The sequence below is a fragment of the Lacerta agilis genome, chromosome 11 (genome assembly GCF_009819535.1).
Source record: "Lacerta agilis isolate rLacAgi1 chromosome 11, rLacAgi1.pri, whole genome shotgun sequence".
Lineage (NCBI taxonomy): Eukaryota > Metazoa > Chordata > Lepidosauria > Squamata > Lacertidae > Lacerta > Lacerta agilis.
The window spans coordinates 42,515,261-42,542,161 of NC_046322.1; the positions used below are offsets into that span (position 1 = coordinate 42,515,261).

At 42.0% G+C, this 26,901-nt stretch overlaps 1 protein-coding gene across 2 annotated transcripts in view; it reads left to right on the forward strand.

Moving 5' to 3' along the window:
- The first annotated feature begins 2,219 nt into the window (after positions 1-2,219).
- Positions 2,220-26,901, forward strand: part of KCNN2 (potassium calcium-activated channel subfamily N member 2) — an 87,055-nt gene continuing 62,373 nt past the window's right edge. For both annotated transcript variants that reach the window (XM_033163703.1, XM_033163704.1), the window contains exons 1-4: positions 2,220-2,279; positions 3,917-5,175; positions 6,797-6,892; positions 26,352-26,770. In XM_033163703.1, the coding sequence (XP_033019594.1) occupies positions 2,258-2,279; positions 3,917-5,175; positions 6,797-6,892; positions 26,352-26,770 (1,796 nt within the window). In that variant the 5' untranslated portion in view covers positions 2,220-2,257. The remainder of the gene's footprint in view (positions 2,280-3,916; positions 5,176-6,796; positions 6,893-26,351; positions 26,771-26,901) is intronic.

Genomic DNA, 26,901 nt, shown 5'->3' on the forward strand with positions numbered 1-26,901 from the left:
ACACTGATTTCAACAGTACAAAATCTGGATGAGAAAAATAGCATGGCTTATTCTCAACGAAGCCTAAATACTGATCAGGATACAACTGACCATGTCATAAATTCTCAGAGAAGAATTCAGTTTACCGAAACATAGCCAGCACATATATATATATTTTTTTATTAATTGGGATTTGCAGATGCATCTGTCTAAGTAAGGTGTTCCTGTACATTTTAATTTTTTTTAATTCAAAGCAAGGTTCTATAATGAAAATATGATTTCTGGTTTAATAATGGTACACAGAACAGCATAGCTGTAGTACATGAATCGATTTTTGGTTTCCTTTCTGTAAATAAAAAGAAACAAAAGAGAATTTGTTCAGCACACCCATTGTATTCTCTTTGGGATGTGTTAAAATTAATTATTTACTTGAAGGCACTGGAAAAAAAAGACAAAATGGTAGCAGGTGATCAACTTTAGGGTTGCTGCAGAATAGAATTTCAGGAAACTGGATCCAAGTCAGAAATTCAATTACTTAATGACAGTGATCCTGTTTCACTGTTTGGCTTTTGCTGACCCCTAAGGAGTGTCCCTGCCACATGAATCTTCTTAAACGTTTGGTAAAAGTCACAAGGTAGGTTTTTTTAAAAAGAAACTACAAACTGCTATTGACGGATGGTTTTTCTGTCTCTCAAGTTTTAGTTCCCAATAAAACATTAATAGTTTTAAAACACACAAACAAAGGCCAGAATGTTTAATCTTTCTAATGATACGTTTCTGGAAAAATGAATGAAATGGGAAGAAACCTTGAACAATTTGTCCACACGACAACCTTACCAAATATTTTGATCTTTACTACTTTTAAAATAATTGATAAATGGGTCCCTGGACCCTATTCTTGTAGCTTTTTCACTTCATCTTAATCGGCATATCATGTGAGAAGCACCAAAAGGCAGAGACAAACAGTACCGTCAACAAGTATTCACTCATGAAAGAAACCTGTACTTATTAAGAACCTTGAACTTATATTGAATCTTGGTCTCCCGTGTTTACTTTGCATTAAATTCCAAGGTGTTCACAGCTTGGGTTGTCTGACTACATGGCTGCTTGGAACCATATTGGCTCAGGTTCAGAATTAGGTTCAGAGAAATGCAGGAGCATTTTGTGAATTGGTCTTAACTCCCTTCCCTGTAAGTCTCACCCACACATTTCCTTATTATCACTGAAGTGCACTCCTATTGTACCACAAATGCTTGTGCAATCTCGTTTTATGCAGGGAAGGGGTAAGCAATACAAGCAATTGTAGGCTATATAAGCTTTTAATCATACACTGCAGATGATCATGGAAACACTGAATGGTATATACACCACGTTTGTCTCTAATCATTACAGCACTGGTGTGGTGTAGGCTACACAATGGAATGGAGTCAAAAATATCCGGCAATTTAAAAGTGAATGCCTTTCTTTTGGCTTGCTAGACTAAAGAGCTACTGGTGAAGAGTAGTGAACTGTACGCCTTATCTGCACAAATATCTTCGGATTCAGTAGAGGATGTTTAATTTATTTATTTCAGTTTTCTAATCCAAATTAGGGCCAAAGGCTGACGACAACAACATTATTTAAAGAAGATTGCCACAGGCTATGCAAATATAAAATGCAAACACCTAGATCGTTCAAAATTAGTCCCTTTTTGTTGCCTAACTGTGGTCACAACACGCCTCTCTCTGCACAAAGAGGTTTTGCACTGCAGGGTTTACAGTGCGGTTTTTCAGCTCGCTTTCAATCCTGGGCTAGAAAAAGGTCTGAGAGAGGGAAGTTGGAAGCATCTGAAACTGGACTGTGCTTCTTTAAAACAAAGGAAGGCTTGGTACGAGCGGTAGATTTGTGTGCATATATTTCTACGGTACACTCGCTCTCTGTGTATGTGTCTAGTTCTATATGGGTTTGTTTTAGCAATTGCCTCACGCCTGTGGGGCTTTCAGAAGCAGAAAAGACGGAGCGGAGGAAGGCGCTAAGCAAACAGCCTGGCAGGATTGTTGGTGTGTTTTTCTGTCTTGCAGAAAATCCCGCTGCTGGAGGCTCGAGAAAGGAAAACCCGCACGGAGAGGGATTTGGCCGGGCTGGACAGCTCCCAGCGGCTCCGAGTTGCACCTCTCTCTCTCTCTCTCTCTCTCTCTCTCTCTCTCTCTCAGGGGCGGACCCTCCTCCCCCCGACCCCCCCCCCCCCGCAGCGCAGCCGAAGACAGCAACGGGAGGCAGCAGCAGGGCGCCGCTCGGCATGTTTCGGAAGAAGCGTAAATGTGCGCGAGCAAGCGAGGCGTTCGCGAGGTCGGGGGAAACCCCCGCCCCCAGCCAAGCAGGCGGCTCCCCTCCCCTCCCCTCCCTCCCTCCGCCTGCCAGGGCTTCCCCGCGCCAATGCCCATCCCCGTTGGAAGCGGCTGCGGCTCAGCCAACTCCCCGCCACCGCCAAGCGACAGCTGCTGGGAAAGGTCGCCGGCCGCCGCCCTCTGGCGCGAACGGCTCCGCGGAGGAGGAATGGGGTGCGGGGGAGGCGCCCCGAAAGGGTTAAAAGAATCCACCTCCCTCCCTCCCCCCCGCTTCCTTCTCCTTCAATGGGAAAGCGCTTCCCTGCCTCCTCTCGCGAATGAGCGCGAGCACCGCCTTTCGCACTGGCATTCCGGGATTTCCCTTTGTTCAGAGCCGGGAATCCTCGTCGGAAGCTTCCTCCGCAGTCTCCCCCCTCGCTCCCTCTCCCCGCAAGATTCAAAGCTCTTACTCCGGACTCGTTCTATGGTTTTCAATGGGGCTACTCCAGAGCAAGGGCTTTGAGCACTGGATTTTCCTGTTGTGTTGCTTTAATTTTTATGGGGCTCGGAGCAAATGCCTTGAGGACGGCAGGGCAATCATCTTGTTGTTATTGCGGATGCTATTATGGGTATTATTATTATTATTATTACTACTACTACTACCATCGTTGCATTTTCGTATTTCCTGCTCTCAAATTACATACATCGTAGGTGCTTCGAGGATTGCCACCCACCCGCCCATCCTAATGCACGCATCTTTCTCCCCCGCTAGAGGTAACCCCCAGTTACATCACCCGGGAGACCTGTTTGCGCTCCATGCCCAAGGCTTAGATTCCTCCCCCGAAACCCCCATGAGATCCGAATTAAATCTATCGGGTCTCTGGATGATACAGCGAGCGGGAGGCCCCGTCGTGGACAATTTTAGAAACGTTAGGGAATCCGTAGTCAAATGGAAAGCCTCGCCGAGTGCCTTACATGCACGTCACATCCACACGAGCGGAACCACCCCGGGGGACTCCTGTGCTGCACGTCCAGACACGATAAGGCTACCAATAGCCTTGTTTAATTTTATTTCGGAGCTGGGGGTGTTAAGGGCTGAGCTGCGAGACCACAGCCTCGTTTTTTTTTCTTTCAGGGCGGTGGGCGGTAGAGCGGGTTTCGTTCATAGGGGGAAGCCCTGCTTTCAAGTGCCCTGGATCAATCCAGATTAAGGGGGGTTTGGAGGAGGGGATGGGATGGGATGGGGGGAAAATAACCCTTACCTGCCTGAGCAATTCTTGCAGCAGCAGCAACAGCAGCGGGTGGTGCTGGTGACAGCCCCCCCTCCTCCTCCCGCCGGGGCTGCCACTGCAGTGAGTGTCTGGCGGTGGCAGGTGGAGGAGGAATCCCCCCGGGCGGACGGAGGAGAGGAAGAGGAGGAGGGAAGAGGAGAAGCGCGCGCCCCCGTGGCTGGCACCGCCACCAGCAGCAGCAGAGGCGGCGGCACGCGCAGCTCCTGGGATTCTCTCTCTCTCTCTCGCCTTCCTCCCCCCCCCCCCCGCCACGCGCCTGCTCCTCGCGCTTTTCTTCTCACGCTGCAGCTTACTTTCTCTCTCTCTCTCTCACCCCCCCAACCCTCCCGCCTTTTCCAGGTGACGTGATGCCCGTTGTTTTGGTGCGCCCGACCAATCGGACTCGGCGCCTGGATTCTACGGGAGCCGCGATGGGCCCGTCGTGGCGGCAACAGGACTCCCCTCTGCCGACCATAACGCATTGCGCAGGGTGCACCACCGCCTGGTCCTCCTGCAGCTTTAACAGCTCTGACATGGAAACACCATTGCAGTTCCAGCCGGGCTTCTGCTCAGAGCAGCAGCAGCAGCAGCAGCGCCCACACCCGCATTGCCAGCAACAGCAGCAGCAGCAGCGCCACGCTCAAGACAAGCAGCAGCAGCAGCAGCAGAGCAGCCCATGCCTTCAGTGCAACAACTGCTGCGCTGCTCACTACGGCGCTGCGTCGGGCGCGGGAGATAACCTACCGCTGCTGCTCCGCACTTCGTCGCCCCTTTCGGCGGCGGGCGCCTTCCGGGCGCGCTCGTCGACGCCGCTCTCGTGCTCCGCAGCCTCGTCGCGCCCGGGCAGCCAGCTCAACGTGAGCGAGCTGACCCCTTCCAGCCATGCCAGTGCGCCCAGGCAGCCCCACCACTACGCCCAGCCCCAGCCCCACCACCACCACCACCACTCCCACTACTACCAGCCGTGCCATAGCGTGCAGCAGCAGCAGCAGCAGCCGGCGGGAAGCCCCAGCAGCAGCGTCGGCAGCGCAGGCAGCCACAGCCACCCTCACAGCCACCCAGCAGCGTCCCAGCAGCAGCAGCAGCAGCGGCGGGAAAGCAACCCCTTCACGGAAATAGCCATGAGCAGCTGCAGATACAACGGCGGCGTCATGCGTCCTCTCAGCAACCTCAGCTCGTCCCGCAGGAACCTGCACGAGCTCGACTCCGAGTCGCAGCCGCTGCAGCCCCACCAGCCGCCGCCGCCGCCTCCCTCGCACGCCAGTCCCAGCGCTTCGGCTGCCGCCGCCGCCGCTGCCGCTGCCGCCGCCGCCTCCTCGGCCAGCGGCCCCGGCCCGGAGATCGTGGTGTCCAAGCCCGAGCACAACAACTCCAACAACTTGGCGCTCTACGGATCCTCAGGCGGCGGCGGCGGCGGCGGTGGTAGCCAGACCAACAGCGGCGGCGGCGGCAGCAAGTCGAGCAAGAAGAAGAACCAGAACATCGGCTACAAGTTGGGACACCGGCGCGCGCTCTTCGAGAAGCGCAAGCGCCTCAGCGACTACGCGCTCATCTTCGGCATGTTCGGCATCGTGGTCATGGTCATTGAGACCGAGCTGTCGTGGGGCGCCTACACCAAGGTACAGTACCTGCTGCCCCTCGCATCGCCTGCCTCGCATCCCTGGCCTCGCTGTATTTCCTCTCTTCTTTTCTGTTCCTCTCTCCCCCCCCCCTTCCTTCCTTCCTTCCTTCCTTTCTCTCTCTCTCTCTCTCTCTCTCTCTCTCTCTCTCCTCTGCATTTCCTTTCTTGTTTCCTCCCCCATCCATTCCTTTCGTCTCCTTCTTCCCTTTCCCACTTTATTATTATTTCCCCTCTCCTTTCCACATCTTTCTCCCTTTTTGTAGCAGTTCTTATTGTCATATCTCTCCCCTGCTCCCAATAAGGACATTGTCTCTGAATTAGGGGAAAAGTGCGCTCTGTTGCTTAGGAAATGTGGCTTCCCGGCTGAACTGCTTTTGTGTATGTTAAAACTGAGCTACTACAGCTGTGTGTTAAAACCGAACTATTTTTGTGTAGGTCACACCCAAATGCAGTTGTGGTTCACAAGTAATGTGGTTTTCTAATGTCCCACATGCTTACTTAGCCACTATTTTCAACATTGCCTACTTCCTACAATGGGGGCAGATAACCACTTTGAAACCCAGATCCTGAATACATCCAACTTACTGAGAAAGTGTCAATTACTGTAGTGGCATTTACTTCCAAGGAAGCGCCTTTAGGGATGCGGCCAAGTGCTCCAGTCCTGTAAACTCTGTTACTTGGAAGTTAATCCTACAAACTGCATATCCAGAGATTCCTATTGCTATGGCCACAATCTACCCTAGGAAATCTGTGAGACTGTTCCAACCAGAGAGCTGTAGATATTTCCCATAGCTACTTACACTGGAAAAAAAGCCTTAGTTTGCCTCTATTTTTGGTAACCTTGCAGGGTGGCTTGGAGTTTGCTTGCTCTTTCTGCAGATGTTTAAAATGCCCATCCATGCATGCTTTGTGTATCTATGCAAGGAGTAACAGAGGAACTTGCTAACTTGTACAGCCAATCCATGTTAGCCTAGTAAGATTTTCCCCATGATCATTCTTCATCCATACATTCTGAATGAATGCTGTGTGGATGCTTTCTGCATTAAGATGCCCCGCATCGGGTATGCAGGCACTTGCTGCTTGCAGCTCCTGAACTGAGCAGCGACAGCTGTGTGTTAAAACCCTACCTCTTTGTTACCACACTGCAAAGCTAACGGAGAACAGACAATCGGATAATGTCTTGATAAGATAATAACTGGAAAAGCCAGCTGTTTAAATGCCTTGCATCAATGGTTTTAGCATCCCTTACAAGATTATTGCCTTTTAGATAGCTTTAATTCCAGAAAGGCTTGCCCAGTGTAGTTAGACATGCATGTAACATTTTTTGGGGTGACTTTTTTTTGCTCCCGGTTGCTTTGCTAGGCCTTTAAAAGAGTTTATCTCTTCCCAGTACTGTACTGGGTTGCTCTGCTAGAATAGTGAGTTTACACTTAGCTCATTAGTTGTATCTTGTTCTATGTTGTTGCTTTTTAATATAAAGATCTATACTTTTTAAGGTGTCTCTCTCTTTTTTAAAAAGCAAAGTCTTTCTTACAAAACGTAGCCTGTATTCCCCTCTGAGATCTCCAAGATGAAGGACACAAAGATCAGTGTAAAAAGCATCTATTTTTTTCTTGCAGGAGTCGCTGTATTCATTAGCCCTAAAATGCCTTATTAGCCTCTCTACAATCATTCTGCTTGGTCTGATTATTGTATACCACGCAAGGGAAATTCAGGTACGTTCCACTTATGATCTGAGGCTTGTTGCTACCTGTGTTTCAAGGACGTTTCTGTGAAACTAAGCAGACTGCATTGATGCATTCTTACTAAAGAGTTAACAGTGCAATGTCTTAGGTGCTACTAGTTATATTGTCACTTCCAATGTCTGAGTACCCTAGTCTGCATGTACTAGATGTGCTTTTCTAGCCCTCAAAGGCAATTTATTAATGCAAAATGAAGAGCTTTAATGCCTGCCCATTCTCTACAACAACTGCATGTTATGCTAATCCATACAGGATCACATGACTAATTGTGGACTCTTCAGTCACATCCAAATATCAAACCTTGGTGCTGCTGTGCTAGATGTCTATTATACAAAGATAGACTTGTTGCGGGTGGGGAGAAAAGGTTATACAGTAACAGGTTTAAATTCAAAATAGGAAATTCTTTCCAGTAGCACCTTAGAGACCAACTGAGTTTGTTCTTGGTATGAGCTTTCGTGTGCATGCACACACGAAAGCTCATACCAAGAACAAACTCAGTTGGTCTCTAAGGTGCTACTGGAAAGAATTTCCTATTTTGTTTCGACTATGGCAGACCAACACAGCTACCCACCTGTAACAGGTTTAAATTCAATTCATCATTGTCACAAGGTTTGCAAAACTCCAGTAATGAACCACAATAATATTCTTTTTTTAAATCAGCAAAGCACAGTTTTGTTTAAAGGGCCGATGATTAGCTTTTTCTTTAAGTAAAAGTTGTTTGGAAGATCAATCCCTTTCGAGATTTAGATATGTTTCTTCCTCTAAGGACATTGTCTCTGAATTGGAAAAAGTGTATTCCGTTGCTTACAAAATGTGTCCTCCTGGCTGAATTACTTGTATCTGTGTATCACAAATACAATTGTGTACTTCACAAGTAATGGTGTTTGGTTTCCCCTATGTGCACCCTAATGTTGTATGTGCTTACTTGGGAGATTCACTTATTTCAGTTTCCTTCCACCCAAGGAAGTATGCATGGGATGAAAACTAACTTAGTGTAGTAAAACTGTCCTGTGTGAAGGGTACAATGTATTCCTATAGAATGCTGTTCAGTTATCACAGAGAACTTCTTATAAAGAAAATACCAGCATGTAATAGCAATCGTAATTGTGAAGTGCTTTCGAGCATTTTGAAACCAAACCACAGATCCTGAAGGTTCTTTCTCAGGTAGCTGTGTGTTGCATGGCTCAAGGTCACAGGATTTGTTTCGCTTAACTTGTACTGTAGCCCTAGTAGAAAGAACATTTACATTTTCAAAAAAATGCTTTCACAATGTATATATGTACATATCTATTCAGAAATATGTCCCACTGAAATGCAATGGGACTTACTCTCAGGTAGTCTTGCATAGGATCACAGTCTTATCAAACTTTCCTGCCAGCTTTAGATTCATACTTCTTAGCACAAACAGTAGGATTGCTTGTGTGAAAGTGAGACAGTTAAAAAAAAAAAAAGAAATCTCTCTTTTTTTTCCCTTCCCCCTCTTGGAACCCATAACTTATTTACCAGTATTTTTTTCATGCACATCTTCCCCAGTAAATCTGAGCTAATATGTTTCAAATCACAATAATAGTACATCATTTGCAGTAATGCAAATAAAATATCCCCTCAGGAGTCATGTGAAGCTTGAAGAAGCTTACTGCTTGTCATAAAAAAGATGAATATAATTGTACTAAGCATTTAAAATGGATAACAGGAATATAGTTTACATTTCTTTAAACAGATGTTTGATTTGTAGCACTTTTGTAAAAAGATCAATCTTTATTTGCAAGTAAGTATATGCAAATAAATCAATTGAAATCAATATAGGGCTGTGCAAGTTTTTTTCCTGCTTCCCTAGAGCAAATCTCATTGAACACAATGGAACTTACTTCTGAGTAAACATTCAAAGGATTGAGTGGTATATGTTATACAATCAGCATTGCCTACACTAGTTGAATGATGAAGTTCTGATCATCAGTGTTCAAATAATTTATTATTGAGCATTTGAACCCAAGTAAGAGTTTGGCGAGTTATATCCTTACAAATACTTTATGCTGGTGAATTCCCCCCCCCCCCGTGATATATTTATGAAAGTGCTGGTAAATGCAATAAAAATTAACCTTTTATTACAGTTATGTGATTACTTCTAAACTCACTACCTTTTAAAAGTGGTTGTCAGTAACTGATGGCATTTTGTTTTACCAGTAGTTGCCATTATTGTTGTTGCCTCTTAAAAGTCTAATTAAATAGTGATAGTGGTACAGTGGTACTCCTTTAAATCTGGTTATTGTAGACAGCAGGGCATTCTTGTGAAATTATTGGTACATTGCAAATCTTCAAATGAAGTCTGGGTTTTTCTTTCTTTCTGACCACAATGACCTCATTACATCCTTCACATCCTTTAGTCTCACTTTGTGAAATATCCACCTGTTCTCTCGTGACCAGATGATAGAAAATTAGGACAGCAATAGTTAGTGCCCACAAAATCAGCAGCAACTAGCTATTTTCGGGTGGATAGTTGTGGGGAAATCATGTATGCAGTGATTTGAGTTCATTCACTTCTGTGGATGATGTAGTTCTGCGTTATAATTTGTCTAAGTTACCTGTGACTATTTAAATGTATTCTGAAAAGAAGTGTAATCAACATAATATAAGTTAGGGGAAACAACAGACAGGAACATTTTTCTCTAATTATGTTGCAATAAATATTTTAGTTCTGAAGGAAATGGCATTGCATCATAACCAGGAATATTAGCTTAACAAATGTGTTCTCTCTCCCTCTCTCTTGCTAAGGAATGAAATAAGGGGGTTCATTTTAGTTCCAAAAAGTAACATAGGAAACCTTCCAGTGAAATTAATTTCCTTGGGCTTTCCATTATCACACTCCCCAGATATCTTAGTGATAGAAAGTTCAAACACTTGTATAGTGTTGTTTTTCTAAGCTTTGGCAGTGGCTATTTTTAGTTCTGGTATAAAAGCTTTTAGATAGCATATAAATCTACATCAGTAGGCAGCCTGACTTCACTATTTTCTTTTGAGGGCGTAGGGAAGAGTTTCACTATATATTTTTAAAGCTCAATTTCTATAGAAAGAAAGAAAAATCACCAGCTCTTTACACAGTGCAGGCATTCACCTTCAGCACTGTGGACAGCTCTTGGCATCAGAAGTTTTGCTAATACTTGTTTATGCAATTTAACATCTTTCTCCACAAAAGTAAATGTGTACGTGAACATATAGGAAAGGGAATATGCACTGTGATTCAAAGTATTTCTGGAAATCCAGTGTCAGATGAATATTGAAATTTAGTTAAAAGTCATTTTTGAATAGAGATGAATGGCTTCTTTATTTAAAATATGCTACATTCACTGTTTGCATAATCTGGTGAAACACAAAAGAAAAAGGACTTGAACAGCTTGTAAGAGAGAAGGTATCAAACCCTGCAGTCTTGTGGAGGGTATTCAAAGGTGATGACCACTCATTTGGAAATCTTCATAGTATTGTATTTGGCCAGTTCAGTTCCAAAGATTTTGCAACCCTTGGAAACTGACATCTGTGCTAAGCCTAATCTTCATTCTAAATCCATTAACAAAACAAATTAATGTTTCTGCTCCAATAAGTGTGCATAGAATTTTGGCATTTAACAGAGATCTGCCTTCTAAATAGCATTTCTATCAAAAAGTGATACTTGTGCAAAGTCATTTTGCTTTAGAACGGAGTACAATTACAATACTCATATCATTTTAGAATTACTTTAAATATAAAGTTTTTACAGATGTTTACTGAGGCACACATTGCATAATATGAAGATCGTGCTTCAGACCAATAGAGGGAGGTATGCTTTTTCCTACAATAATGGTTGTAAAACACATGCTGACTGGAAAGAAAATCCTAACACAAAACCAATGCCTTTTTGAGTGTAAATTAAGGATTTCATTTTTTGTAGGGGAGCTTTTGTGAAGAATATCATTTCCCCTTTATAGAATATGGCAAGTAATAACACATTACTTGGAAGGCTTCATCCTACCTTTCCACAATAAGGGGAAGCTCAAGAAAAAAGGGGTGACTAATTAGTTGTATCTGAAAGTACTACAGTGTTTGTTCAGAGTCTTTGAATTCTTGTTTCATTTGCAAATATATATATGTGTGTGTGTGGATGCACATGCATGTGAATAAAGTCACTCTTTGAAATATGCATGAAGTATGAAGAGTAGCGGGACATGGGTGGCCCTGTGGTCTAAACCACAGAGCCTAGGGCTTGCTGATCTGAAGGTCAGCAGTTTGAATCCCTGTGACGGGGTGAGCTCCCGTTATTCGATCCCAGCTCCTGCCCACCTAGCAGTTTGAAAGCATGTCAAAGTGCAAGTAGATAAATATGTAGCGCTCTGGCAGGAAAGTAAACGGCATTTCCGTGCGCTGCTCTGGTTCGCTAGAAGCGGCTTAGTCATGCTGGCCACATGACCCGGAAGCTGTCTGCGGACAAACGGTGGCTGCCTTGGCCTATAGAGTGAGATGAGCGCACAACCTCATAGTTGTCCGCGACTGGACCTAACGGTCAGGAGTACCTTTACCTTTATGAAGAGTAGCAGATTTGATTGATTTTCTGTATAGGACTCATATCTCCACAGTTTTCAGCATAAGTGAGCCATATGATTATGAACATGCAGTGCAGGTGATACCTTATTTAGCACTATGTTGTTATAGCCACGTAATTAATGCTCATCAAGCACTAAAATATGAGCTTATGTTCTTGTAAAAAAGGGGGGAAGGGTTCTTGAATTTAAAGAAATGCAGTATTTTTCAGTAAATGTTGTATGAGAGATTTGAAAGTCAGTCATACCAATTTATTTAGTACAACAGCTTCAGTGTGGTTGGAAGATCAATAAAAGATCTGTGGATTGCCTTACAGTAAGTCAATCCAATGGTGCATGTAGCCCAGTACAGTTCATTGTTAATGGTGGTACCTTTTCAAGTTGTCAAACTACGTTTTCTGTTTTTTTGCTGTCTCTGATTAGCATGATAGTAAGCAAAGCATAGGGACATGGGTGGCGCTGTGGTCTAAACCACTGAGCCTCTTGGGCTTGCTGATCAGAAGGTTGACGGTTTGAATCCCTGCGACGGGGGTGAGCTCCCGTTGCTTGGTCCCAGCTCCTGCCACAACCTAGCAGTTTGAAAGCATGCCAGTGCAAGTAGATAAATAGGTACTGCTCCAGTGGGAAGGTAAACGGCGTTTCCGTGCACTGCTCTGGTTTTGGTGTTCTGTTGTGCCAGAAGCGGCTTAGCCATGTTGGCCACATGACCCGGAAAAACTTGTCTGTGGACAAACGCCGGCTCCCTCGGCCTATAGAGCGAAATGAGCGCCGTAACCCCAGAGTCGTCTGCGACTTTAAAGGGGCGCTTTACCTTTTTTTTTTTTTAAAGCAAAGCATATATGCTGGCATTGGTATGTGGTTGAATGGGGATGGGTTAAGAGTGGGAAGCATATCTTTTGGAGCAAAAATATTACTTGGAGATTATTGCAAAGTTTAAAGAAAAGAATAGCATATTAAGGTGTTAACTATATAACATTTAGTTCTTGATGGTCTGACAGAATTTTGAAAATAACAAGTAGTTGGTGTTTTAGATCTGTATCATTCTTCGGATGGGACAGCTGAAGTGTACAGAAAAATACATACTAGATGGTGGTGGGCTGTTAGTTACTGATTGATATCAACCTTTTCAAGAATTAGGAAACTTAAGTTTGGATTGACTATTTCTCATTCACTCGGTAGTTAAGTGCTATTTGTTTCGCTCGGATTGACTCCCAAGGAAGTTTGCAGAGAATTGCAATTCTAACCCAGTTAACCTGGGAATGAACCCCATTGAATTCAACAGGACTTACTCCTGAGTGGCAGGATTGCACTGTAATATTCATTTGCACATTAATTAATATGCACATTAATTAGAAGTGACTGTATAATGAGAGCCAGTGTGGTGTAGTGGTTAAGAGCGGTAGACTCGTAATCTGGGGAACTGGGTTCGCGTCTCCACTCCTCCACATGCAGCTGCTGGGTGACCTTGGGCTAGTCACACTTCTCTGAAGTCTCTCAGCCCCACTCACCTCACAGAGTGTTTGTTGTGGGGGAGGAAGGGAAAGGAGAATGTTAGCCGCTTTGAGACTCCTTCGGGTAGTGAAAAGCAGGATATCAAATCCAAATTCTTCTTCTTCTTCTTCTTCTTCTTCTTCTTCTTCTTCTTCTTCTTGTCAGATGCATAGACCCTTATGTTGTTTTGTATAAAACAACTTGTGTGTGTGTGTGTTGTGGATTGCCTGATTATAACTGCATACTCCTGAATCTTTTCCTGTAATATATTTTACATTGGATAAAATTCATTACACAGAAGATAACATATACAGTAATTTTTTTCCTATTTCTCATGTTTTCACGAGCTTTTAAAGGTGTCTTCCAAAATGAGCATGTTAAGTAATCCAGCCCCATGCTCTTTGTACCTCCATTTTCTTTTGTAGAACCTCATAAACACCGGGCTGTACTTAAAAATAGTTCTTACAACAAATAATGATGTCACAGAGCTCTTAAATAGCTGTCCTCATGCTTCAGTGAATGGCCTGTGTACCCAGAGTTTGGTATACTGTGGAAATACAAAATAAAGCTTAAGCCTAACACTCAGACTGAAGACCTAGGTCAGGGGTAAGCAAACGTTTTCAGCATGGGGCTGGTCCACTGTCCCTCAGCCCTTGTGGGGGGGCGGACTATATATATTTTTGGGGTGGGTGAACAAATTCCTATACCCCACAAATAACCCAGAGATGCTTTTTAAAGAAAAGCACACATTCTACTCATCTAAAAACACGCTGATTCCTGGACCGTCTGCAGTCCAGATTTAGAAGGCGATTGGGCCGGATCCAACCCCTGGGCCTTAGTTTGCCTACCCATGACCTAGTTCTCTGTATTATCAAGAGTGAAATATTATATTTTATTTTTGGGCATCGGGCCAACCTTGAGGCAAACACCACCAAGCTACATCCAAGCAAGTACACACCTATGAAAACTTATATGGAAGTACCAACCTGGATATTCACATCGATGTTTTTGCATTGATCACTGCAAGGCAGTGTCGTTCTGTGGCTGACTTGGGCTCCCGAGAAGGGCACAGAGGCAGGAGAGGCTGTGGTTGCCTTTCACCTTTAATGTAAGGGCCAAGGCACGCTGGTTTGGGGGTGGGGGGAGGAGAAGTGGCGTCTAGGAGAGCTCCGCAGCCCAGCTGGTTTGAGGGGGGAGAAAGAGAGAGGTCCCGCGCTGGTGTAGGGGTGGAGAGGAGAGGAGGGAGGTGAGAAGGAGCCGTGTCTTTGATGAGGCAAGGCGGGATAAGGACCAGCAACAGTATCGCCTGCGTGGCTTTCTTTGATGGGGGTGGAGGGAGGGACACAGGAAGGCGGTATCTGCATTGGATCGCCTGCACGGCTCTCTTTGACAGATTTCAATTTCAATTTCAATGGGGCGTGACAAAGTTTTTTCACCTGACCTTGCTACGCCACTAACACCACACACATAGTTGCATGGGCAGAGGCTTTCGCTGGTGTCCACCCAAACCCCCCCCCCACACAAAATGAGGCTTGGAAGTAGCATTCAATTGCAGCCAATATAATAGGCTGCAGTGTGTGGTTGGTGTTGGTGCTGCCAACAGTTCGTCTGGTTTGGAAATGTGCCCATGGCTCCAAAAAGGTTGGCAGTGAAAGAGCACTTAAATAAAGGAGAGCAGCCACAACAGAGAGGAAAATCTAGCATTAGATGCTATTGCCTCATAAGCATTTCTGCCCATAAATCTTAGGTTTCTTCTCTGTCCCACAGATAAGAAATTACGCAGTGTGTGATACGTGTACTCTATTCTCTTTAATATTACTGTCTCTGAATTTACACTAGGAGCCTTTGTTCTTGTGGGGTTTGATGGTGACCGTTATTCCCAAGGCAAGCCTAATTCACATATAAAACAATTACCTTTAAAGGATCAAGGTATATTCAAACATTTGCATCCCTTTTACTTATATCTGCAGTGCTCCATCAGCTTCAATGAAAATGTCACATTTAGGTTATTACAACTATAATTCTGCTAATGGCACATCAGAAACCAGGTTTTAGTTTCCCTCCCTAAGGTTCTGACTCTGTGAATGAAAAGGGTTTTTGTGTGTGTTTTTTTTTAAAAAAAATCAGGATTTGCTCAGCCCTCCTGTTATCTTCCTTTGATGTTGTCCTCTGAATCAATTGCCTACCCACACACCCCATTCCACTTATTGCACTGCCATTTGTTGTATCCATCCTGCTAGGAATTTGAGACACACCGTGTTAGATGAAGAACCAAAAACCTTGCATATTGGTGGTTACAATTGCAAATAACATTGAAACAGATCTAGAATGGATTGATTTCAGTGCCATTGACTGCTGTAGATATGTAATTTCAAATTTTCCCTGTGCAAAATTACATGCAGTAAAACTCGCTGTGAAGAGAGACTTGTGCTTCTTGATTCCTTGCTGTGCATGTTCCCATGGACACACTTTTAAATAGCAGATAGTTTCTGCACAAGGTGTTGTCATCAGATGATATAGACTGCTTTATTCTTTTATGGTTTTTAGTTTTAATTGTAGAATATTTAGGGTGTGGATACAATAGGGAGAAAGGTGCTGACTCCCTCCCTGCCTGCAACTTTCCTTGATGTCGCATTTTGTTGGAGTTTCCAGCAGTTTTTGAGAGCTTCCGGGTGGGGGGAGAAATGATGGAAGGGTTAAGCTCCCTTGCCGTTGCTTGTTCTCTTCAAATTGTCAGCTCTTAATGGTGTTTTGCAACGAAGAAATGGGTTGCAATTTCTCAAAAGTGTAATGCTGAGCTAAAGGGTATGGTTTAGTTCACAGTAAGAGAGATAAGTGGTGTTAATATGAAAATAATAATCCCTGTGGAAGACACAGCACAGGCTACTCATCCTTCCTTCCAAGGTTTCCCTTGCCTTAGCCACTCACTTTATCTTTCTGCTTTCATACCCTGACACTTCATTGCCTGTAACATTTGCTCCACCAGGTTTGCTACCGTCAGCAGTCCCAGGGTTCCTTGCTCTCTCAAGTGGTTTCTCTTGCTGTCCCATTATTCCTGGAATAATATTCCAGTCTCCCTCCTACTATATCTAAGGCAGAAATCCTAAACCCTTATCAGGATGCCTCCACCAGTGGATTGGGTAGAGGGTTTTGCTTCTACGGAGGCCCCACTGCAGTTGCAGAGTATGGTGGAAGGGAACAAAATGGAGTGTTCTTTGTTTGTTTGTTTGGCCAGCCAAGAATCTACTGGCTAACACCCACAAAGGGGCATGATTTGTATCTCTTGGTCTGGCCTAAAAGCTTGTGCAGCAAAAAGCACATGGATTTTACTCCCTTCCCTTCTGTCCTGGCTGGTGTGAGGAGCATAGGTTCAGTTGTGGTGGTGGCTCCACAACCTTTTTGTATCCCACTTCTCTCTAACCAGTGTTAGGATTTGTTTAACTGAGCAAATACAAACGCTTGGAGTTTTTGCTCTTCTGTTCATGGAAAGAGTTCAGCTCATTGAAGAGGTCTTTAAGCAAGCAAAACCTTTCTGTATTTTATAATGGTTTAATGCTCCTATTGTTCACCACCATCTTTTAAAAATGATTTGGTGGATCAGAAGTATTATTATAAATAAAATAAATACATGGAAAGATCAACTGATCACAGAATGGTGATTTAGAATACAAGTCATATTCTTCTCCTGTTTGTATCAAAATTAGAGAATAAACTAGATAACTTTTCAACTCTGCAAATTGAACTTCTCAGCATTGGAAAATTGCTAATGTATTGGCAGATTTATTAAGAAACATAAATGTCCTTTTATAGAATAGCTTGTTCACTCAGAAACAATAGCTGTGTTAAAACAGACAATAAACAGTTCATTATTAGTTTGTTTTCAAGTCATTGTTAGCAGCAGATGTTTTGAAGATTTATATTCATGTCACATTTGTAAAACCTTATACGTACAATAGGATTGCTAGAAGAAAGGCCTCATTTGAATTTTACCATTCTATAAAAGTAAAGTTCGGGAGTTTGTCATCATTGGTCAGCACAAAAGCAGACAAAGCTACACCTAGCTTCTGTATATATTATAGAATTGTGAATGCGGAACAGACTGAGGTTTTATTTTTAGTCTTGATATTGTGCTTCTGGCTCCCATAGAACTTATTTAACAACCATTTTGGGGGGTAAGACTTCATAGTCCTTCTGTCTTTGTATAATGTGCCTCTTTTTAAAAATAAACAGATTATTCAGCTGAATGGTATTTTGCATGTCATCAAATCTGGTGTGCTAAAAGATTAGCAGTTATGTTGGCAAACTTCAAATATTGTGAAATATATGAGCAGAAAAAATACAATTGTTCATTGCATCACTTGAGAAGAGGACAGGAAGGAGTAGGCTTAATTTACACGAAGTTATATTTTGGGAATTTTTTTTAAAAAATCATGTAAGAGCAGTTAAGCAGTGAAATAAGCTGCTTAGTGGGGTTATAGAATTTCCTTCCTTGCAGATTTAAAAAAAAATATTGGGCAGACACTTGTTTGGATTTGTAGTGTAACAAATACTGCCAAATGGGACTTCATATTTGGTCAAATGGGCTGCCAAAGATCTTGAACTGAAACATATAAAACACAACTTTGCTGTCAGTATAATTTGGCATATTTAAATTACAAATGGCATCTTTCACCAAAGCTTGAATATTAAATCCCACCTTTCAGCAGCTTGCTGGAATATATAAAATTGGCAGAATGAGGCAGGCATTTTTTTTTGAGAAAAGAAACCTTTTACATGCCTTGGGCTATTTATTGCTTTTTGAGGGGTGAAAATTGGCATTATCCCTGGAAGGCAACACTGTCACCGGTGCAACAAGTTCTGGTGCATTGGTGAAATTTACTTCTTGTGACCTGCTCATGTATAACTCACATAAACGTGACAGTATATGAAAATATTCTACATTGCATGATGTTAGATCTCAAACTTGGAATAAGGGGAATCCTATATTAAGGACCAGGAAAAGCCTGGGCAAGAAGATATATCATTACAAGATGTTTGAAGCAACTGGTGGATGTATGGAAGAGGGAAGGGCATTCTAAGGTTCACAGGCAGTGGCAGAAAATGCCTCTTTTGGGGTCACTGCCCCGGTAATATTCAATTATCTCTAACTACTATCTGTCTCCTGAAGGGTAGCTGGGTTAGTTTGTTTCAGCAAAACAACAAACAGTTCTGTGGCACCTTAAAGACTTTATTATCCCTTTGGGCACACATTTTATTATGCCATAATAAATTTGTTAGGGTTAGGGGGATATCCAATTAGTGCCCCCTAACACTGGTGTGCCAGCAGCAGGCACCCAGTCTTTGATGTTTTGCCAATTCCCACTCCCACAGATTTGCAGTGTGTTGGTGGGGACTTCTGGGCAGGGGTAGATGGCAAAATATTGCCTTCCTCTTCCATGAGCTGATGGATCAAAAGTCTTTGCCCTTGTGCAAGGGCAGCAGTTGGATATTGCTCTTCGTGTTTGAGGTGTCACAATATTTTTATTTTTATATCAGTAGCTTACCTAACCACTACACTTCCCTGTATACAAGCATGCTAGTTTCCCTAACAGCCTTAGCAAAGATTACATGTTGGAAAGTAAACACTGTTTCTTATTTCCTCAGACATCTAATATAATAAAGGTTGCATTCAAAGCAAGTATACCTCTAGAGTCTGTCACTGTGTGACAGAAGAGATTTTCTTAAGCTGGGAAGCAGGAGAAAGAAGACAAGAGCCATGGGATGGCACCCAGTGCAGGAACAAATGCAGAAACTGTGTAATGATCAGCATGCATCAGCCACAATAGAGACAGAAAAAAAATATTGCTGTGCTGGATGGATCAGAAGACAGCATGCCATTTAGAACAGGATTTCAAAAATGTGGATCTATATGAACAAGTGGGAAAAGTAGTCCTGAGTTTTGTTCTGCAGAAAGTGGCAGTTGTGAGTACAGTTTTTGTGTGTGGCTCGAAGCTATTTTTTTTTTTTAACCAGCAAATCCATTCAGTGACAGCACAGGCTGCAAACATAATCTGTTCTCCGTGCGTCTTCTGTCACCTCAGTGCCATATTCTGATATCTCTGAGAATTAGTATTATTTCCTAGTTTAAGATAAACAGTTTAGTTCTCAACAGCAATGGAGAAAAATCTGTAGTGTCATCTCAAAGCACACAAGGCAGGTTGGCTGTACCTATAATTGAGCTGAGCTGTAAGCTGCTTAAATGGTTCTGAACACTCTTGGCATACTATACATTGTTGGTGCGGCTGAGGAACAGATCAGCAGAAAGGGGCATCTGTATGATGCTATTTGCCCTTTGTCCTTAAATCAGTGGGTTAACGTAGAATAATACCTGCTTTCTCTTCTTGCTCACCTTACAGAAGGCTTCAAATGTTGAAACTTGAGGAGTTTCATCCAACTACATTGTTTACTCCAACTTCATGAAGCCCTGGGCTTGTATTGAATTATAATTGGATTACCTGTTACATGCAGTGTGTTCTTAAATATTAAAATGAAGAAATTATTAAGATTGTAATGCATGGGTTTCCTCTGGAAACGTGTGCATGGAACCAACATGAGTAAAGCCCAGTTTGGTCTATTTAGCAAGTATCTCTAACTTTCAAAAGCTCATCTAGCTAAAAGGCTCCCGGATTTTCACACACATACGTAACTCTTGAGAGTGTTGATTATTTCTTTTACAGCCAAACAGGGGTCCCACCAGAATTTTATAGGCCCAGTATATTGCTTGGGCCGTCTTCTGCACTCGCAGAAGAAGACACCAAGTTGCATAAAATTTGCATACTCTTTGTGATATGCACATTTGTGCCATGTCTTGCAGGTGGCAGACAGGGCTCAGAAGTAAACAGGGACCACACACAAGTAATATGATGATAGACAAAATTCCCCCAGGTAAAGCTTTTCCCCAAGCTGTATTTCCATTCTAGAAATGCCTTACCCTGTTTATTTTCTGCCTGTCACAAGGCTGTTAAAGATGCAGGAACCCTGCTCTCCCCTAATACTAACCTTACGCCTTGCAAACGAAACATTTGTGGAACTTGATAATACATTTTTATATAAGTGAACATCTGTAACTGTATAAATGTAACGTAACATTGACAGACAAAATGAGTTGATGAAGTGTTAGGTATGAAAACACGTGCAAAACTAGGAAAGCAGGCATCCCCCTCCCACAATGCTTGATAAGTTAGATTCTACTCCTGATATTTAACAGCAAAAGGCAGCCACAAATCAATTTGCCAGGGCTGATAAGCAACAAAAATACTCTGACTATTTGCAGTTTCACATTTTGAACTTAATGTACTCATCATTGTTTTGCTCACTTATTGCCTTTGATCAATTGCTAATTCTCAGCTGCAAAGGGGGACTTTATGTTGTAGATGTCAAATTTGGCTTCCTTTAATCAGAGAGATGCATCTTTGTACTATAATGGGCCATGTTTTGGGGTTCTTCTTTCAAGTTAGTATAGCTCCAAGTATAGCTTCAACCAGTCTTAATTTGGCCTGATTACTGCACTCCTGTACCCACTTTAATTTAGGTTGGAATAAGCTCCATTAAGCATAAGGTCACTCACTTCTGAATATACATGTATACTATTCTACTATAAGTTAACTAGGCAGTGAATTCTTAAAAAACAAAACGAAAATTCAGAATCCAGTTGCTTTGCTTTTTGCTGGCCCACTACCCTTTGTACCCATTTCTCTTCCACCCTGGAACCAAAACTGTCCTATTCAGCATATAGGCTTATGATAACTCTTTAAAATATTGGCATCTATGATGGCGAATATTTCTTAATGACAATCCTATTAAGATACACTCATATGGTTTCCTATGCAAAATGGTTCTATATCGTAATAGAAAAATGAGAACCTGTCTTCTCCAAGGTGAGAATTGCATTATAGAAAGATATTGTATTGAAAGTATTTAAAAAATATGTCTTTTCACTAGAGGGATAAATGACCTGAAAAGAAAACAAGTGATAGGGGTTTATCAGTTCAGTTTCTACAACATCTGGTCTTTAGGGGCAAGCATTCAATGAGGAGAATGCCAGACATTTCTGTGTGTGGAAAGCCTATGAGTGTATATTAACAGCATCTCTCCATTAAATTAATCCACTCCGTTTTTAACAACTGGTTTGCAGTGGAACCTCAGCATGTGCAGGTACCCATTTATATAGACAACACCACATCATGGGAACTCACTGACAATGGATATAACCAATGGTGATTCCTACAATCAGAATGGATAGGTAATTGCAGAAATGGCTGACTGCACCATCTGTGGCCAGCTAGTCAGTCATGCAAGTGCATGCTTATGGACAGTAGATTGGTTGCACAGAGACCAGAATGTGTTCTGTAAACTGTATTCAAGGGACAGAGGCAGCAGAGGTAACTGCTTGAGTTCACAGTGCAGTGATGAAGCATAGCATAGCCAATACTTCAGCATCCTCCAGTGATTGGTAGTCCCAGACCCACATGAAAAAGAACAACCAACTTCTAAGGACATTTTTGTCCCCCTCTTGAGCTGCATTGGACATGTTGAAAGGGAGGAATCTGAAGCGGACTGATAGTGTTGAATGCTACACATTAATATTATACTACAGTTCAGGACAGGAAATGGAGAATACTGATAGTGTCCTGTTACAAGCAGAAGAGAAATTTGAGCAGGGCTTTAGGATGTCAAAGAGTTCACAGCAACTTCATTCACTTTTAATTCGGAATCACAGGTTCAGCACCTACTAACAGATAATGCATTCTGATCATCCTGATATGAAAAAATAAAAACTTCCTACAACGTTCTTTAAAGGGAGCAAAAATTTGATATCAGGACCGGCATAGATGCATAGCCTAACACTGTCTAAAAACCTTTGTTTTACATTTCCAGAAATAATTCAGCTGCATCAAATAGCATGTTGTTATCATCTCTATAGCACATTTAATGTGCAAATTGTAAATTATATCTTCATTTGTTCTGTCTGTGGTGCTCTTGTTTTTGGGTGCTCTGTACTTACAATGTAGAAAACCAAAATCTAATGTAATTTGCTACATTTCATCTTCAGTTCATGTAAGATTGATTTATTCAAAAATATATTCCTACATTTGAAATCCTTTACATAATTCCATAGAAAATGAGGGATATATTGAGTTTTTACTCACGTAAAATGTAGATGAGAAACATCAAGCAATTTAAGTCAGGAAACTTGTTAGACAGGCATTTCATTGAAGGAGAACTTGGTAGATATGAGACAGCTACCGGTATATAGAAAGGAACGTGAAAAGGTTTCTTGTTATCCTCAACTATAAAACCTCATGACTGAGCAGTATGAAAAGTCATGACATGTCTTGTAGTTTAAAGGAAATGAGAACTTTGAACCAGGTAACAAGGATCCAAGTGTGAACATTAGCCTAAACTTCATTTTCACCTGTCCTTTTCCCCACCCAGAACCTGCCGTGAGAACAATGTGTACAAAATGTAATTATAGTGAAACCTCTTTCCTCCCCACAAGCCAATCTTCTTGCGGTTCATGCATTTTATCCCAATTAGAAAAATAGCTCTGGAGAGTTGGCACTGGGCAGGAAGTCATGTGCCAAGGGTGTTTTAGAATATGGAAGACATGTTCAGAATAAAGAAGCATTTAGATTAGATAAGCTTGCCTAGGAGATGTTATATGATATGTCTATGGTAACAATATGGACATTCAAACTGATGCTTTTGCATTGATCAGGATTCCTAAAGGTGAGTCCTAGCACAATGTTTCATTTTTTGATTAATGCATATCTGTGGTCCATCTTTAGTGATTTTTAACTCTTTAAAAATATTGTGGCCCTATGTCTCACTCTTATTTTATATATCCAAGTTGTATCATGTTGTGATTTGCAAGTCATTAGAGATAAGCACAGTACTGTTTAGGAAAGGCCCAGAATCGCCAGGTGAATGTATCTGAATGACTGAGATACATATTTATGAATATCTCTCTCTCTCATAAAGATTCCTTATATCTAGTTTAAGACATCTTGATATGAGTACTATCATCTTAAAATAACTGATGTTTGAATGGAAATCTCAGGGGATCTTATCTAGAATAAGTAGGCATGGAGTATTTTGATAGGACTTCTGGTGTGTGGCTTTTTGGCCTTTAGTTTGTAAGTTATTTCCACGTTATTTATTTCTGTGACCCTTTAGTCACCACAGAATGTAATAACAGTAATGCTACCTTACAAAGTAGTTCATTAACATTCCCAATTTATCAATGGGTGACTGGGGTTAGTCAATTTCCCTTTTTGCTGCATGAGCTGCACCCTAATTTGGGCTCCTGACAGAAACAATTTGGTTTGGATCCAGTCCATCCATTCCCAGCCCTGCTCCAGCCCTGAAACAATTTGTTTTGGTGCCCTATTGGGAATGCAAGATGGTCGTGTTGTTTCCAATCCGCTGCAATTTGGTTTCTGCCAAGAACTCCATTATTCGTCTTGCTCTCTGCTATTTAATGGAAGTTAAATAAGTTGTGTAACTATTTACATAACTAACTTTGATTTCAAAATAGCACAAATAAAGCTCATTAATGATACATCATCCGCAGACATAAAAAAAACAACAGTATGATGTGAACATATACCCGATAATGTTTGCTTTGCTGATTTCCATTCCTGACCGTAGGTGACATGCAAACTGCAAAACTCCTTTTCCATTTTCTTTGGAATACTCTGACATCCCTCGGCCCTGGTCAGGCTATCACCAGTGGTATTCCCGCCTGTGGTAGCTTGACAACAATCTGCGCCTTCTGTCCTGGTGGAGACCTACCTTCAGCAGAGCACGGTTGAGAGAACCCTCCACTTAATTATTGACCCCACCTATGTAAGGCACCATATTCACACTAATAGAGGGAACTTGCACATTGTATCTGGACTATTAAGAAAAATGATGGAGTTCTTTTACTAATAAAATATAAATGGCTTCATTCTCATGAATCATATTCTCTACCAAGCTTAACAATATTAAAATTTTAATTTTCTTTACTGAACAGTTAAATAACTCTTTTCCTTGAGTAATTTTCAAGATTAAATTTTAATGTATGTTGTATGAACTTGATCCATTTATTTCCATGCAACTTTTAAAACTTAAGTCCCGGGTCTTACTAAGATGGAAAGCACAACTCTACCACTTCTGATTGCAGGTGGGGGTTCACATGATTGAATTCTCCATTATTATCATCATCATTATTATTTTTAAAACCCTCTTTAGACATAGGTAACAAATTGACAGAGGTAACAGACATTGTATTCCACCTGATATGCAAAGGATGTTCTCTCACATCCCTCCATCCACTACAAGAGCACCATGTGAGAACTGATGGCTAGCCCATGGTTATTTGTTATACTGATGAATTTTTCAATTGAATATAGGGAGATTTGTCTAGGTGGCAGGAGCAAAAACAGTGAGTGTGATCTTGCTCTCTACTCTGTACACATTTATTCTAATAAAAATTTCCACAATGAGGGGAATTCTGATATGGGGACATTTTCAAACACATACTTTCTGAAGATATACAGTCATGTGAGAAGCTGTAGTATCCTTCTGGTTTAATGGTGGGATTGTCTGCTAAAAAGCCTGAAAAGGTGAGCAAGATTATTGGTGGCAGAAGTAGACATCATGTATTGGAGTCAGACCCAACAGCAACCAGTTAGCTATAATTCCATAGAAACACAATAGTGATAACTTGAGCCATGCTTCTGTTGGGATTTTTCTAATCCATAATGCTTCTGGGCCATGGGGATATTCATGTAAAAATGCTCACAGCTTACAAAAGATTTCCTGTACATTTATTTATTTATTTCATATGGCTGGAATCCGACATAGCACTAAGTGAATGTTCCATCAGTGTAAGGATTTCTGTTTGCACCACAATATGTTCTTCCCATCTCATCTCTCCATACCTTCCCCAGATCTGTTCTGGGCATTCTCACAACCCTCTGGAGTAGATTTAGGGGGGTTGTGGAGCACACGGAGGAGCAAAGTCTCATTGTGCAAGCATAAAACCTTGTGCTGATGGGACAGGTGAGTTGTATACTGCCTTATATACTGCTTAAACTAAGACAGGCTCTAAGCAGTTTTCAAAATAAGAAATATCATACAGGATGTTTGTATTATTGTCAGGGACTGGGCAGAGGAGGAATGGTGGAGACCTCCTCCCCAGCCTGACCCTTCCAGAGAAGAGGAAGACATTTTAGATTTACAACAGGGGTTTGAGGGAGGTCACAGCTCAGAGTCAGATGAGGGGGAAATATTGGGAGAGGAGGAAGAAGAGGAAGCACCAGGGTGCAACAGCTGATGGACACAGTGTCTTTAGAAAGCGTTTCAGACCCCCCTCACAGAACCTGGTGAGCCTTGAAAGTAGGAGAGCAAAGAGCTCAAAGACAGAGGGCACTTAGCAGCACCCGTAGAGAAGGTGATGAGGATGACAAATGAGGAAGTGGGAGAGATGGTGGGGGGGGGTGGAGATTCACTCGGGACAATGCCATTATCTAAGAGGCTGGGTTCTACAGCCCCTCTCTGTAAATACTGAATAAAAAGCAGACGGTAAGAACATTCCTTGTCTTTGTATGTTCCTGGGCAACCAGCCGTGGGAGACTTTGGCAGCAGCCTGACAATTATATTTATAAAACAAACCATAGAAACTCCAATAGAGTACAAAACAGAAATGCAGTTCAATATAAAACAGTACAATTGCTCCCCCCCCCCAAAAAAACATAGCAGCAGATTTTGGAAATATTGTAAGAGTCAGGGATCCCTTCCATCTTCAGCCCAAGAAAAATATACAACACTCACCCCACTAACATATCACACCTAAATTCTGTCTTACATCAACGCAAATCATGCAATACTTTCTCAGCCAATGCCGTTAACTCCATTCTTCTCCCATACATCTACCAATACACAGCCAACCAGTCACTCCAATATCTCCCTCATAACTAACCTGTTTTTAATTGTTCACCTAATTCACTGTTCATTTGTGGTGAGGAACTAATGATTAGGGCAGCTATTTACAAAGAAGTAAAGTAAATGTGTCTTAAGTTAAATGTATCTGTTATTAGCATTTGAGTGAATAACGTAAGGAACTTCATTACCCCAACAACATACATATGGATTTCATTTCAACATTAGAAGTGATAGAGCTGTGTGAGAGATAGAGATTCTGAATAATGCCTGAAGTAAAAAATAAGGAAGAAAATATCATGAGTTTAATGTTTTCAAATGAATTATTTTTTCAGAATATGACTGATGTTCTTTATACATCTCTTCAAATATTTTGCTAAAGTTAGCCTTCTGCAATTCTCTTTCAGCTGTTCATGGTGGACAATGGAGCAGATGACTGGAGAATAGCCATGACTTATGAGCGCATTTTCTTCATCTGCCTGGAAATCTTGGTGTGTGCTATACATCCTATCCCTGGCAACTATACATTCACATGGACAGCTCGGCTTGCCTTTTCCTATACGCCATCTACAACAATAGCTGATGTGGATATAATTTTATCCATACCAATGTTCTTAAGACTATATCTTATTGCCAGAGTTATGCTTTTGCATAGCAAACTTTTCACTGATGCCTCATCCAGAAGCATTGGAGCACTAAATAAGATAAACTTCAATACGCGTTTTGTTATGAAGACTTTGATGACAATATGTCCGGGAACTGTACTCTTGGTTTTTAGTATCTCCTTGTGGATAATTGCTGCATGGACTGTCAGAGCTTGCGAAAGGTAAGTCTCCATTTTATTAAGATGTGCCAAGATTCTTCAGGGGGAAGCCATGTGTTTTAAATGTATGGTGTGGATGTGACCTTTATTAATTCAGCTCCTCCCCCCAGGAATGTTAGTTGTTTTGTGTTTTA